Consider the following 15,138-nt stretch of genomic DNA (forward strand, 5'->3'; position numbering starts at 1 on the left):
CCCCCACATGGATTCATCTAGTCCAACATTTGTAGAGATTCAATTTGGGTCTTATGTCCAGTGTTTCTTTTTGGGGGGGGTTTTAGCCCCAATGGAAGCATTCTTAATTAAAAGAAAACATCCTTCACGCATCTTGCAACATTGGGAACATCATGGGTTCATGGATCTTTCATCCTTGATTAGGGTGCATCAATCGTGCCTTGGCATTATTGTGTCCAAGGGATAGAGATTCGCACATCAGTTTCTAATTCAGGCGACTAAAATTATATTTTCTATTTCATTTCATATCTTCGTTCATACAAGTCTCTTGCTAAGGTGATTTGCATGTTTGTTTTAGGAAAAAGGAAGTTTGGAAATATCAATGTTTGCAACCATGAATGTAAAATAAATATGCAAGCATTGCCGCTACACAATGTCACGGATGCTCCTATGCTTCCATTAACAATGTCCATTTACGAAGGCTCCCACAGATAATGTCCCTTTATGGAAGAAATGACATCTTTTGTTGTCTTTTCGTTGAGGCTTTGCTACATTTCGGTTGTGGTAGTGTTCTTTATCTACAATTTTGGCTTTACATTGATCTATCCATCTATATTTATGGATGGGCTCTCCTTTCGTTGGTCTATAATGTACTCTTTGCATTGTGATTTGAGAGAGCCTTGTAATATTGACCCTTGCTTTGATTTGGAAATATTAGACGCGAACATATATTTTATATTATACGGTGTAATGTAAGCGTTACAAAAAAAAAAAAAAAACTCTAGCAAGGGAAGGCCCTTCTAAGTTGAGGAGGGTGGACGTATCTCTGGCCTCAAGCTGATCCACCATGCATAGGACTTTCCAAAATGACTTGTTTTTCTGAAAGATAGACACCCAAGCAAAATTGGGTAGATTAATGCCTCTAAGCCTATTAGATCTTAACTCCCACAAAGTCTGGAGAGTGGTGATGCGTATCTTCTATAGCCCTAGCAATTTGACGTGAATCTGTGAATCTATCGGACCCAAGACACAGAAATTTCAAGCTTCAGTTGTGTTGTATTGTAGCCCAAGGCGCGGGAGCACAGTGTTCCATGTAGTTCTGGCAAGACACCCATCCCAAAAGACGTGCATGAATGTCTCATTTTCCCCGCAAGGGCATTGAACATCTACAATACCGCGATTACTGATATTTTCAGCAGTGATGAAGGCTCCTATTAGCACCTGCCAGGCAAATACTCTGTCACAGAGGGGCAGGTCCAAGCGACCACAGAGACATGAGAATTTGTTTCAGAAGGTCTTGTGTGAGTTCCAAATCCCATAGCTTTCGAATTCTTTCCACATCTAGTAACTGATATTCCCTTAGGATTAAGCATCCTTTGGAGTTTAGAACTTTGCTTATACATTTATCCTTAGTCCGCGGAGTCGCCAGTGATTGATTTGGAAATATTGCAGGTTGAAGTTTGTGTGTTTATGCGGGCAGCAGCGCACATTTAAAAAGCAACTATTTTCAGAAAAAGTTTTTGCCGGGTTAAATGTGGAGCGAGTGATTCACACCGTGCAAAGCACTTAAAGGGGTGAGGGCACCAGGAATGGAACCGGCTGCGTGCACTAAAAGAGCATCTGCCGGCTACTTGAGCTGGCAATAGGAAATCGGTTTTGGTGTGAAGGGGACCTCGGGGCTGGGCAGCCGTTCACGAACGGACTCGGGACGGAGTCTTGACGGACTCTTGAAAGCGCAGGCATGGGGGACCTTGCGGGGTTGTTGATTGCAGGACCATGTGGCGGGCCAAGTTTGCCGTGCGCGCCTGCACTCCGTTTCGTCTCCGAGGAGGACGGCCTTTCTGCTGCTCCCGAGCCTCGCCTGTGGACGAGAGCTTCACCTCCAAGCACGTCACGCCCGATGGCAGGGTCTTCCAGTTTGCCACCGTCATAACCAAGAAACTTGGACAGGGGGACTCGGCCCTGCCTGCCTGGGAGCATGCCTGCTCCCTCGTCGGTGCAAGTCCTCCCACCCTCGCCGTCACGTTTGTCTCAAAACTCACAAAGTCCGCTCTCGCTGCCGTTCACGAACTCGCGGGCCAGTTCCCCCACGGCAGCACATCATCATCTGCTGGCCTGCCAGATGAGCATTTGCACAATCACGCAGACGAAGCTGGAATGCCAAATCCAGTGCCTGCGGCATCCTTTCCTAATGCGCAACACAGATTAGCACCTTTGCCTCCTTTCGTTGGATGTGTTGCCCGTTTCCATGACAAGACAGCATTGCCAACATCCATTATAAAAGGCAGTACCGAACTAGGAGATGATCTCATATGGTTAGACGATGGCGATGATCCTGACGATACAGGAGTAGGAGATTCGCGTAATGAACAGCATGACGTCCCGGAAGATGTTGAAGGAGGTGGTTCAACCACATTGAAAAGCGATTTAAAACCGGTGATTACTGACAGTAGTGATGTCACACCTGTGTCTGCGAACCAGCTAACTATGGAAGATGAGGGTACATATTCTGATTGGGAGGATTTGGTTCAGGAGTATGAACAATTGAAGCTAGATTCTGAGGTAACACAAGATCCGGAAGAGGAAGATGAGATAGACTTTGTTCTCCAAGAAGTATCCTTTAAAGAAGGTAAAAAGAGTGTGAAAGAAAGTATAGCAGGTTTTTGGAATCAATTTTCTCATGCTTCTCCAGCTGCACACTCAAGGTCTGACAAGGTAATTTCAAATGCTGCTTGTCAGTCTAGACAGGCAGGCCAGGCCATATGTCAATTGGTACAGGAAACTGACAACTTAGTAAATAGAAAGGAGAACCAAGGATTTAGACGAGTGTTGCAAAATGACAAAAACAATTATTCTGGCACAAATGGAAAACTTTGCATTGTACAATTAAAAGGTCTAGAACAGGGGAGTTTTCAAGAGGTCATTGATAACAAAGTGAAGGAAGATAAGAAAGATTCTAACAGGTACACTGGAGTAAATGATGAGATTTATCAGTTAGTACTATGTGTTGGACACATGCCAGGAGTGAAAGCAGCAGGATTCTTCACAAGGACAACGGCACTGCCATGGCTCCCAGACCTGGCCAATGCAGTGACTGTCAATAACCCCCACATGCTGTTGTTTTGTGCTCCAGGTATGGCATAAAAATACTCAAAGAAGGCTAAACATCATGCATTTAGTATGTTCACCAATAATCTAGGGTTGGGTTTCACACATTTCAAAGGACTATGTTTTTGTCTGTTTTAGCCTCTGTTTGAGTCCTGAAATTTCCTGAAATGTGGATCTTTTCAGCAGCATATAGTGAATTTGAAAGTAGTAGTACAAATTTGGTAGCAAGAGATGTTGAAAAGTACAACTCTTAAGCAATGATAGAACCGCATAATAAAGCAAATAGAGATTGACATAGAAAGGCATAGAACACTGTACCGTGATGGAGAATGGGCTTTTCTTTTCATTGGAAATAATAAATTCATGATTTTAAGCTTCCAAAGCCTAGAATTGTCTCTCACTCAGCCTGAATAAAGTTGATGACACACAACTGTGAGAATCCTCCATCACAACATATTCTTTCAAGAGGAAATCATCTCACTCCACTTGAATAGAGTTGATGACACGCAACCATGAGTATCCTCCATCACAACATATTTCTTCAAGAGGAAATCCAATCAAAACTCTATTGGGAGGGGGTTTGGGGGAAGGCATGATGATGGCTCCTTGGTGTGCTGCCATTGCTTCAGTCACTTGGTTGGAACGTAGTAGTCATGTGACTTTGGAACATCCTTTGTAATTAATATACTTATCCATTGTGAAAAAGAAAGAGATCCACATGATAAGTATAATCGTTCGAGGGTATGACTTATTATTGATAAATAAAGAAAAATAAGGCTAAACAATATAAAGGTGATGCAATCAATGTGTATAAGAGTTGTTGGTCTTGAGTTGTTTTGTCATGTCCACTTTTCCTCATATGGTTATATTGGAGGATCTCTGTCACGAGGATGTGAAATTTTATTGCTTTGCTTAGCATTTGATTAAAAGTTAGTCAAATGTGCTAATATGACTTGCACATGTGAGGTACAAGTTATTTTTTTTATAGCGTGGGATCCAAGACCCTGAGATATTAGTTGGTGCCAAAGGTAAAAGTTGTAATAGTTTATGCATGACAGGTACTAGTTGGAAAGATAAGCTGGAAGCAAACTCTCTAATAGCTCCTAGAGTGTGTTGTACCTCGAACAAGTCTCAAAACATAGTAGGTAGTTCTAAATGTATTGATAGTAGTAAACATAGATCAGAGTGGCAAATCTGTCCGGACCAGGCTGATCAGTGAAGGAGGCAGCAGGTGGCCTGCTGGGCAGTGAAAATTCAAGGTAGCAGCTCTGAAAATGCAGGCTGCAATGAAAAGCAAGCCTAGCAGGCTGGGCGACTGATCTTGGATGTGGCATAGGTGCTGGGCACACAGCAGTTTGCTGATGTGGCAGGTGGCTGCGAGCTCTGGACAGGATGGGTAGCAATTGTTAGCTTCGAATAGGGTGGGTGGCAATTGTCCGGAGCTAGCAAGTGACTACTAGCTCGAGATAGGATGGGTGGCTGAAACCAGCCTTTCTCCTTGGAGAGGGTGGTAATAACCTGATTACTTAATAATTACAGCAAGCAATTAAAGCACATAAATTGAAATGCACAATATATCACTTAAATCTTGGACAATGGACAGTGTGTTGACCCTAAAACTGGCACCCCTTGTGGTATTTCTTCCTCTCTTTTATTGCAGATGGATAGAGTATACTAAGATTATTTGATCTTCTCCGATGATGATCAAAGTGGCTCTTGTTGTTATAGATGATCAGTAAGTTTTCAAACCAATTTTGCTCCTTGGTTTGCTCAGGGATTGGCCTTGAATTGTGCTTCTTGGGTGAAAATTTAGGCCCAAATGTTTGGTGGCTGAATGGCCACTTGAATCTCTTGAAATTCTTGATTCTAGTGATTGAAATTCAAGTCTCAAGGCCTTCATTTTTGAGCATGTTTCTTGATGTGGTTGTCAAACCCTAATTTCTGCTGTAAATTAGGATTTATAGTAGAGATTGATCAAAATCTCCACCTCTAACAGTTGAATTTGCTGGAAGTTGTTGAGGAAGAACGAGAATAGGCTAGAGGATGAGAGAGAATGTTGAGAAGAGAGAAAATTCCGATTTTCTTCATGTAGCGTATAGGAGAGGTGAAATTTGCATAGTGTTTTGTTTTCTGGACTCTTTTAGATGTCCTTAGCTTCTCCACCCTAGAACGAACTCTCCTTCTCCTTCCAGTCTCCGCCAGCTTTTCTCATTTGTATGGGCAAGTTTTGTGGTTGCCTTCCAAATCTAGTTTCCAATATTATCTAGTTTTATTAAAATTAATTTGATAAATATTTATGGCCCAAAAAAATAATCAGACTAACCAATAATTAAATTGGCTAGGCTAATTTGTTACCCAAGTAGTCCTAAGCACTCATTAGCCTTGGAACTAGCATTAATTAATTAATTAATGCCAATTCCCTAGTGTCACCGGACACTTCTGGCTAATTGAATGTTCTAGGTCAAATTCAAATACTAGGCACCACTTTATATGTGCCAGGTATAACTTGTTATAACTTTTGTTTGGCACCAACTGATATCTTGGGGTCGTAGGTTTCACATTGTGAAATAACTATCTTGCACGTCACATGTGCAAGCCACATTTGCACATTTGATTTTTTTTAAATCAAATGCTAAGCAAAGCATCAATATTCATATCCTCATGACAATGATAGTTGTTAGATAAGGTGTGAAGCAGTGGAAGCAAAGAGACAGTGTTGTAATAGACTGCAAGAACACAACAAATAGATAACACTGCAAGAACACAAGAACTTAAAGAGAATAGGCTTTGGAAATGAAATCTATATATAAAGGCTCAAGAGCAATACAAAGGTATGGGCAATGAATCAGTGGTAATCTAGTCTCCCTCTCTCCAGATGGAAGCAATTGTGTTGAAGGATGAGTATATGAGTGAATAATTGAGGAGGAGGGAGATTGAGGAGGAGAGAGCTTGCCTATAAATAGGTAGTAATAATGCTAGACAAATGACTAGTCGGCTAGCTAGAAATTGGCACAAAGCAAATTGGCCAGCTTAGAAACTACTTTGGAATAAAAAATGAGATACATTGAAGTGCATAGACTCTAGTACTCACGAGATGTACTTTGCTAACAATAGCTGCACAAAATAAAGGCAAATATTGGTGATGATTAGTAGCTCTGAAACATGGCTATGAAGGCGGGTGACAATTGGAGAAGGCTGGACAACACTTCCCGAACTGAGATATCCACTAATAGGGGTGTGGACAAGAGTGGGATGTAGGCACCAGAGCTGATGGATGATGATACTTTGATGAGGGATGCAAGTGACTATGCAGCCCAATCATTTATGGATGAGGAACATGTGAGAGTGCACAATGGAAAGAGGAAAGTGAACACAGAGAAGAGACAGAGAGAATGCAGGTGAGAGAAGGAACAATGTGATTGCAATGGCTAAAGGTACAAGGCTGCAACAGTCAGCCCCAACATGCAATTGTACGTGTGAAACCAACCTTCCTCCTCGGATAGGGTGGTAAATAACTTAATAAAGCACTAATTACAGTAAGCATAAAATTCACATAAACTGAAAATGCACACTTTACCACTTTAATCTTGGACGTTGGACACCCTATTATCCCCAAAATTGGTGCCCCTTGTAATATTTCTTTATCTTATATTGCAAATGAAAGGAGTAACAACTGAGATCCTTTGATCTCCTCTGCTAATCCAAGTGCCTCTTGCTGTCAAAACTGACCAATAACCTTCAAACTAATTTGCCCCTTGGTTTGCTTGGGGATTGGCCTTCACCTTGCTCCTTGAAAGACAAATTCATCCCCAAATCAAATATTGGCTGGTTAGTCTCTTGAATCTCCTTGAAATTTCTCAATTTCAGTTGCTAGAATTCAAGTCCTAGGCTCTCAATTTTGAGGACACATCTCGAGGCAATTGTTAAAACCCTAATTTCTGTAGTAAATTAGGGTTTGCAATAGAGATTGACTGAAATCTCCTTCTCTGATGGCTCAAATTGCTGGAAAATGCTGAGATAGCTTGAGAAATGGTCGGGAATGAGAGAGAATGCTCTAGAGAAAGAAATTTTAGAGTTTCATAACGAGAAACATTGAAAAACTGCTGCTGCCTTGCTCAAACAGCCATGGAACCTATAGCTTAGGACCACCAGAAAGACTGCTGCCCTATCCTATATGTTGTCATCTGTACTAGAAGGACATTGGGCTGTTGTCACTTTCTCTTGGAGGGCTCCAAACTGCTATCACATGCTGTAGGACTAATTGCTAGTGGTTGTAAATCACAACAGTAGTGTCTCTTTGCTCTCTAACAGATACCTTCTCGCTCACAATGGCTGGAATAGACTCCACTAGCCCCTAAAAACGTTTTTTTCACTTGCATGGGCAAGTTTTGCCAAGTGGCAGCATTCTAATCCCATATTCAACATTATCTAGCTTATTAAATTAATTCTCAGAATATGAATTTTGAAAAATAATTTAATAATTTTTCTAGTGCTAAAAAAAGTAATTTCATTATCCAATAATTAAATTGGCTGGCCAATTTGTCTTCCAAGTATCCTTAAGTAGATATTGACACTTAGACTTGCATTAATTAATTATTTAATGCCTAGTCTCTAATGTCATCACTGCAAAAACGAGTTGTATAGTCCTTTGTCCGTGCTTTCATTTTGAATAACATTTGATGGTACCCCATTGGCACTTGTCCTCAATAACTTTTGCCAATGTATCCCATTGGCACTTGTCCTCAATAACTTTTGCCAATATCCCCCATTGCCAAAGCTAGGATTGTCCATTTAACTTTATGTCACGTGCGCAACTTGAATGATACAAACTTTAGTGTCCAGAGAACATGAAGTTAAAAACTCACGTCCTTGTGATAAGAACCCCTCTCAACCATGGATGTCGATGCCAAAGAAGAAAGAGAAACGTGATGTCGGTCTTTGTGTGGTGCTAAAAACCATAAAGAAGCATGAAGATGAAGCACACTGTACTCTAATTGAAAGAGTTAGGGAGAAGTAGCCATCGTGGTAGCTTTGAGAAATGCCTAAAGATTCACCTTGGGAGGGAAGCTTGCATGCTAGTAGAAAAGCAAGTCTCTAGGTAAGATGGAACCACAAAGGAATGGTGAGCAACCCATGTCTCCAACCTAGGAAGGACCAATGTAAACTTGTATGTTACGCCTATATTGAAATACGAAACCTTGAAAAAGAGATGAGAATTTGCATACTAGAGTCTTATAGTGAGATGCTTTGGTGCTAAAGAAAAGAAAAGAAAGTAAAGAGAAGCTAAAATGAAGAAGTAAATAATAGAGTAATAAATGTATGAATGCAACTGAAGACAAATGAAAGAGAATTCTAGAGTAAAAGTAGCCTAGGGACAAAATAGGCTTGACTCATTAGCCTAAGGAACTAAGAGTGCTAAGGAATGCCAGATGGAGCCTAGGGTTACCTAAGGGTCCTAAAGGATACTAGCCTAATTGTGTGGTCATTGTTGCATATATCCATTAGCAAGTCTTTGTTAGTGAACCTCATGGCAAGGTGGAAAGTGGTCCTAGGTAGAGGTGCATTAGGAGACCTCGGAATGGTCGCTAGAAGTGCATGTGATGAGAATCTAATGTAGTGGGCATTGGAAAAATAGAGAGAGAGATGAAATGATATATTAATGTCTGAAAAAAGGCCAAAATGACCTATAAGACCATATTTTACAATGATATGTATGATGTGTTAAGAAACCCTTCACCATTCAACCGCAGTTTGTGTTTTTGCATTTCTGCATTTTGCGTTTAGGGTTTGCAGCCCCAAAAAGGGGCACCATCCTAGACTGAGTGTGCCTATTTATAGGTCACTCTCTCATTCATTTCTCACGGCAAATTCATTTAGTCCGTCACCTCTTCTCTCAAGACTCTCCATTGCCCTTACACCCGTTCAAGAGGACATTGTAGTTCGCGGTTTGTGGCTGTCATCATCATCTTCCTTGTGCTACGGCACCCTTGTTCCCTTGTATCGCATTCACTCCATTCATCAGATCATCATTCTGTTAGCAGTCATGTTTGTCATGCCTTGTCATCTCCTGCCTGTGAGCCTCAGTCTGAGTCAGATGAGGACTTTAGGAGCTCTGACTTGTCTATCACTTGTTTTGACGGAGGAGGTAGCTCATTCTAGAGCACTCAGATGTGCATTTCCCGGGGCAGTTTCTGCATTCATCAGCCTGCCTCACCTGTTGGACATTGTCCACCCTTTCCGGGATTTTTTTGAGCATTCCTGGCATTTTTACCAGCATTAAATGCTGGTCAGATCAGCATTAAATGCTGGTCGGACATATTTATGGCCTCAAATTTCAGGTCGGCCAGTTTGTGGGTTTTTTGGCTATTTATAGCCATTTCCCACTTGGCAGTCAGTTGTATTATCATCTTCCCTCCTTTGGCAGGTGCACACTCCGACTCCGTCATCTTCCTCCGTCTTCGGTGCTGCCATCATCATCAGCCTGTTCTGGTGCCCTCACTGACGCTCCGGGCTGCGTGCAGGGACTGATCAGTCCATTTCAGTGTATTCAGCATTCATTTCAGTCAGTGCAGATTTTCTTCCTTCATTCTCTGCTTTCTCTCTCCTCTCCTCCGTGTTCGTGTTCTTCTTCCATTGCGCACTCTCACATGGTATCATCGCCAAACTGAGAGCATGGAGGTCTTCATCGACTAGAGAGACACCACACCTATCATCTGTTGCTGCCCCCCTTCTCTCCAACAGCCAGGCGGCCCCTCCAGGTGGTCTGAATATTTGCGTTTGCTGCATAGGTGGTCTGAATATTTGCGTTTGCTGCATCAGCCCCTTCCAGAGGCTGCCACGTCATCAACCAGCCCCTATCTACTTGCGTTTTCAGCTGGGCGGCCTTCTCTTCAGCTCGGCGACTCCAGTACAGGCTGCGTTTTGGTGCCTGGCAACTTTCCCTCCGGATTTTGTGCCCTACACAGCTGCGTTTTCACCTCCTGGTGATAGGCGACCTGATTTCCTGGAGTTTGGTGGTTCTTCTGGTGGTCATTCTTCGGCATCGGCACAGTTTTCTTTGGTGTTTGGTATTTTGCAGATTGGAAGATGTCTTCTCATCAGTTTACAGGCTTTGATGACTCAGATGATGAGCTTTTGTCTCGACATTCATCTGAACGGAGGCGTGATTTCTATCACGAGGACCGTCGTCCGGAGTCTATTCCTCATTCTCGTCCCCCTTCTATTCATGTATCTCAGCGATCCCCTTCCAGTGGGCCGACGATGCAGCCTTTGGTACCCCCTGTACAGGTACCCGTACTTTCTCAGCTGCCCAAAGAGGACCGGTTGGATGGCTCCAACTTTTCTCTATGGTCCTGCAAGGTGGAGTGTATCTTGGACTCCTTCGATCTTTGGGAGCTTGTTTCTGTTCCTATTCCCCGGCCTTAGGTGGATCCCGCAGATGGGACATCTATGGATCGTGCAGCCTTATGGGATCGGCTCAATTCTAGAGCCCGATCTTTCCTCTTTCTGAGTTTGCAGGATTCTATCCTTGTTCATGTTCACAGGTTGAAGACTGCAGCAGATGTGTGGAGAAAGCTCGCGTCTCTCTATCAACAGAAGACGTTTGCCCACCGGATATCTCTTGAAAAGAAGTTGCGGATGCTCGCTATTGATGATAGTCCTTCCATGAAGGACCACATCAACAGATTACAGGATATGAGGGATGAGCTTGCATCTCTCGGTCGGACGATATCTTCTGAAGACATGGCTATGATTCTCTTGACTCAACTGCCATCGCCTTGGTTTGATGTCTTCTATACCAGCCTTCTTACATCGAGGACCCGTGAGAAGCTTCTATGGGAGGAGCTATCCCCGCTTGTCTTGGAGCATGACGAGCGACTCAGAGAGGTCAGTGCTAGTGGATCCGACTCCAGTAGAGCCTTTGTTGCAGTTTCGGGAGGACAGAAGAAGAAGAAGAAGTCAAAGGCTAAGAAGAAGGACAGTTCTTCAGGCTCTGACTCAGATTCAGAGAGACCGAAGTGCCCACACTGTGGGAAAGGGACACATCCCGAGGAGAAATGTTGGAAGAAGTACCCTCACCTTCGTTCGGGAGCGAACGGTGGCTCTACATCGGAGCCTTCTTCTACCTCTACACCAACTGTTACCCATGAGTCAGTGTTCCTTCATATCCATGCTTTGGAGGAGGATCCTTCTTCCGTGGTTGCAGTGTCTTCTGCGCAGCCTTGGTTAGTGGACAGTGGTGCTTCGAGTCATATGACTCCCCGAGGTGATTTGTTACAGGATCTCCGTCCATCACAGGGTTCAGTCACTGTTGGTGACATTTTATCGGTGCCTATTAGTGGTGTTGGCACATTGCCTTTGTTTACCGACCGACCTTCGAGCTCCTTTTCACAGGCCCTACATGTTCCGGATTTGGGCCTTCCCCTCCTCTCAGTTTATGGTCTTACGAGGCTTGGCACACGCGTGGTCTTCACCGAGCATGCCGTTGTTATTGAGGATTCTTTTACAGGAGCTGTCTTATCTACAGGTTGGCAGGAGAGCGGGCTTTATAGGCTCCATTCCCCTTCTTTGATGCAGGGTCCTCCGAGGCAGTCTATTGCTACACCCGTTCCCGCTTGTGCACCTTCTATTCCACAGGTTCCTTCCCATCCCCCACCTTCTCCTCCGGTGGTTCCCTCGTACCTCCCATCCCTTTCAGAGGGGGACGATCTCGGTGATGCGGCTGTGGATTCCCTGGCCCCTAGTGTTTTAGAGGGGGATTCCCAGGATCGTGAGGAGCTCCTTCAGCGGCAGTCTACATCGACGGACTTCATTGACCTTGGCATTCCTCTTGCCACCCCAGGATCCGTTTCTCCCTTGGCCTTCAGCCACATCCAGGATCTGAGAGGGGGTGTTAGCAGTCATGTTTGTCATGCCTTGTCATCTCCTGCCTGTGAGCCTCAGTCTGAGTCAGATGAGGACTTTAGGAGCTCTGACTTGTCTATCACTTGTTTTGACGGAGGAGGTAGCTCATTCTAGAGCACTCAGATGTGCATTTCCCGGGGCAGTTTCTGCATTCATTAGCGTGCCTCACCTGCTGGACATTGTCCACCCTTTCCGGGATTTTTCTGAGCATTCCTGGCATTTTTACCAGCATTAAATGCTGGTCAGATCAGCATTAAATGCTGGTCGGACATATTTATGGCCTCAAATTTCAGGTCGGCCAGTTTGTGGGTTTTTTGGCTATTTATAGCCATTTCCCACTTGGCAGTCAGTTGTATTATCATCTTCCCTCCTTCTTTGGCAGGTGCACACTCCGACTCCGTCATCTTCCTCCGTCTTCGGTGCTGCCATCATCATCAGCCTGTTCTGGTGCCCTCACTGACGCTCCGGGCTGCGTGCAGGGACTGATCAATCCATTTCAGTGTATTCAGCATTCATTTCAGTCAGTGCAGATTTTCTTCCTTCATTCTCTGCTTTCTCTCTCCTCTCCTCCGTGTTCGTGTTCTTCCGTTGCGCACTCTCACACTTTCCATTTATCAGAGTTTCTTCTCTCTTCTCTTCTCTTCTCCATGTTTGCCGAGTTCACTCCATGTTTCTCTTTGCAAACCCTATTGTCTCGCTGATATGTCATCTTTTGACATGGTATCAGAGTTGGATTTGCTCAAACAGTGGCAAAGATCCTCCACTCTAGTGACGGCAAAGACGGGTGGCGGGTTCGGCATCCACTTCTCTTCTTCGTCCGCTACATCAAAATCTCGTTTTTGCAGATTTCAGATATTTTAGCTTGCTGCCCACACCCCCGACGCAGAGGACATTGCGGTCCAAGCTGGCCATTGTTGTCTACAACAGTTTGGTGCCTATTTTCAGCCTATCACACACTGTTCGGAGCTGATTTCAGCATGCTAACTGTTGTTGATGGTTTTTCCTGGGTTTTTAGTCTTTCTCTCTTCTCCTCATCAGAGAAGACAAAGACAGGTGGCGGGTTCGGCATCAACATTTGATTTCTCTATTATTTCCACTGCGCATTGGGAGATATCCTTTTTCTCCCTCCCACTCTCCCTTCTCCAGTTTACCACACCGGTACCATGGCGTCTCCACCGACAGATTGCCAGTCTACTGGGTGTTTCTACTACAGCAAGAACGGTCATTGTATCAATGACTGTCGACATCGACCTTTGCTCCCCATCCCTCGGAGTACATGTGTCTTCCACTAGGCACTCCTTGTGCCACCTCTCCTTTCTAGGCCACAGAGATCGTTCTGCATCGGCTATTGGAGTATTATGCTCAAGGCAATAAGCCGCACCCGACACGCACTAAGTCCTTTCGAGCACACGGAGGCTCTAAGACCTTACGAGGCGATAAGCCCTCTTGGAGACCACCCACAGCGTGGAGGTTTCCTCCTCCTACTTTTGGGTACAGTAGCTTCCACGGCCCACATCTCCTCCACAGTCCACTCTCTTGAGAGCCTGTGACTGTTCCCCACCCTTGGCTCATCCTGAGCCTCCTTCTTCACCCTTTTCCACTCAGGTTCGAGAGGCCACTTCTGGGTGTTTTTCGGCTTCTTCTTCCAAGCCTCAGATACTTTCGGCACAACCGGTGGCACTTCCTTCATCATCAGATGCTTCGCAATCGGTGAGGTATGAGTGGTTGGATTCTCTTTCTCTCTCAGACTAGGATCCAGAGGGGGATTTTCTTACTTTGCCCTCAGAGGGGGGTTTCTAGTTTTTCTTCAGCTTCAGAGGAGGCTCTTACTTCTACTCCTTTTGATTCAGAGAGGGACCCTATGTGCCATGAAGTTCTTCACACACCACCACCTTTCACTTTCAAGGAGTGGCTCTCCTTTGAGCAGTCATTTCCTCTACTCATACCCAGGATCTAGAGGACCTACTTAGTTCAGGGCCCTTGGATCTTCAGCAGTGACTTGGTGACTAGGCCTTCGTATTTCTCCCAGCATGGAGTCACGGACCTAGTGGCTTCTCTCTCGAGGTTGAGTTTCGGGTTCTATAGCTAATCATGTCTCCTAATTATCTTCAAAGGTCTCCTTTCGGATGGTATTCTCCGATTACAAGGTGGATCTTCTTTGTCCCTTGGTCAGCATGGAGCCATCTTTGGAGATTGAATACGGGCATATCCTTATGGTTCTCGGCACTGTCCAAGTGGCACCTGCTGCATGAGCATTCTTCAGCATGTAGCATTGCATCTCCACCTCACTCTTCTCTTGTTCCCCTTTTTGGGCCTGAGAGGGGGTGTTGAGAAACCCTGGACCATTCAACCGTAGTTTGCATTTTTGCGTTTTTGTGTTTAGGGTTTGCAGCCCCAAAAAGGGGCGCCATCCTAGATTGAGTGTGTCTATTTATAGGCCACTCTTTCATTCATTCCTCACGGTTGATTCATTCAGTCCGTCACCTCTTCTTTCTAGACTCTCCACTGCCCTCACACCCCTTCAAGAGGACATTGTGGTTCGTGGTTTGTGGTTGTCATCATCATCTTCCTTGTGCTACGGCACCCTTGTTCCCTTGTATCACATTCACTCCATGATTCAGATCTTCATCATTCCATTCATCAGAGTTTCTTCTCTTTTCTCTGTTGTGGAGCTCAGCTGAGAGTGATAGAAGTTTGAGAAGAGTGTGTGTGTGTCGGTTGAAGAGAGAGAGACAGCAGAGTCAAGTACGATTCGATAAGAGTGTACCAACAATGTGTTGGTACACAAAGAATAAAATATATTTATACTTAGGGCACGTAAAGGTGCATTCACATGTACAATGTGTGTGTACTATACACGGAGGTTAAACCGGGCCTTTATCCCAACATTCTCTTCTCTTCTCCATGTTTGTCGAGTTTACTTCGTGTTCCTTTCCGCAAACCCTACTGTCTCGTTTGGTACATCATCTTTTGACATGATGCAATAATTGTTTGACAATGGTAAATGAAAATGTAATAAACCGTACAAGAAAACTAAAAGTTATGAGGAAGCGAAACTCTAGTTGATCAATAGAAGAACTCTAGATGATACAAGCTCATGGAAATATAGAGGGCTTGTGACTATAGCTCGGGTAATAATCTCCTGTA

General features: G+C 44.3%; 1 protein-coding gene across 1 annotated transcript in view; it reads left to right on the forward strand.

The window, feature by feature from the left end:
• Positions 1–1,612: 1,612 nt before the first annotated feature.
• LOC148023013 (uncharacterized) overlaps positions 1,613–15,138 on the forward strand; it is a 56,631-nt gene continuing 43,105 nt past the window's right edge. The window contains exon 1 of the mRNA XM_087696000.1: positions 1,613–3,112. Within this exon, the coding sequence (XP_087552126.1) occupies positions 1,756–3,112 (1,357 nt within the window). The 5' untranslated portion in view covers positions 1,613–1,755. The remainder of the gene's footprint in view (positions 3,113–15,138) is intronic.

This window comes from Lygodium microphyllum, chromosome 16 (assembly GCF_053477565.2).
Source record: "Lygodium microphyllum isolate KBCC chromosome 16, Lygodium_microphyllum_v1.1.10, whole genome shotgun sequence".
In the NCBI taxonomy this organism is placed as follows: Eukaryota; Viridiplantae; Streptophyta; class Polypodiopsida; order Schizaeales; family Lygodiaceae; genus Lygodium; species Lygodium microphyllum.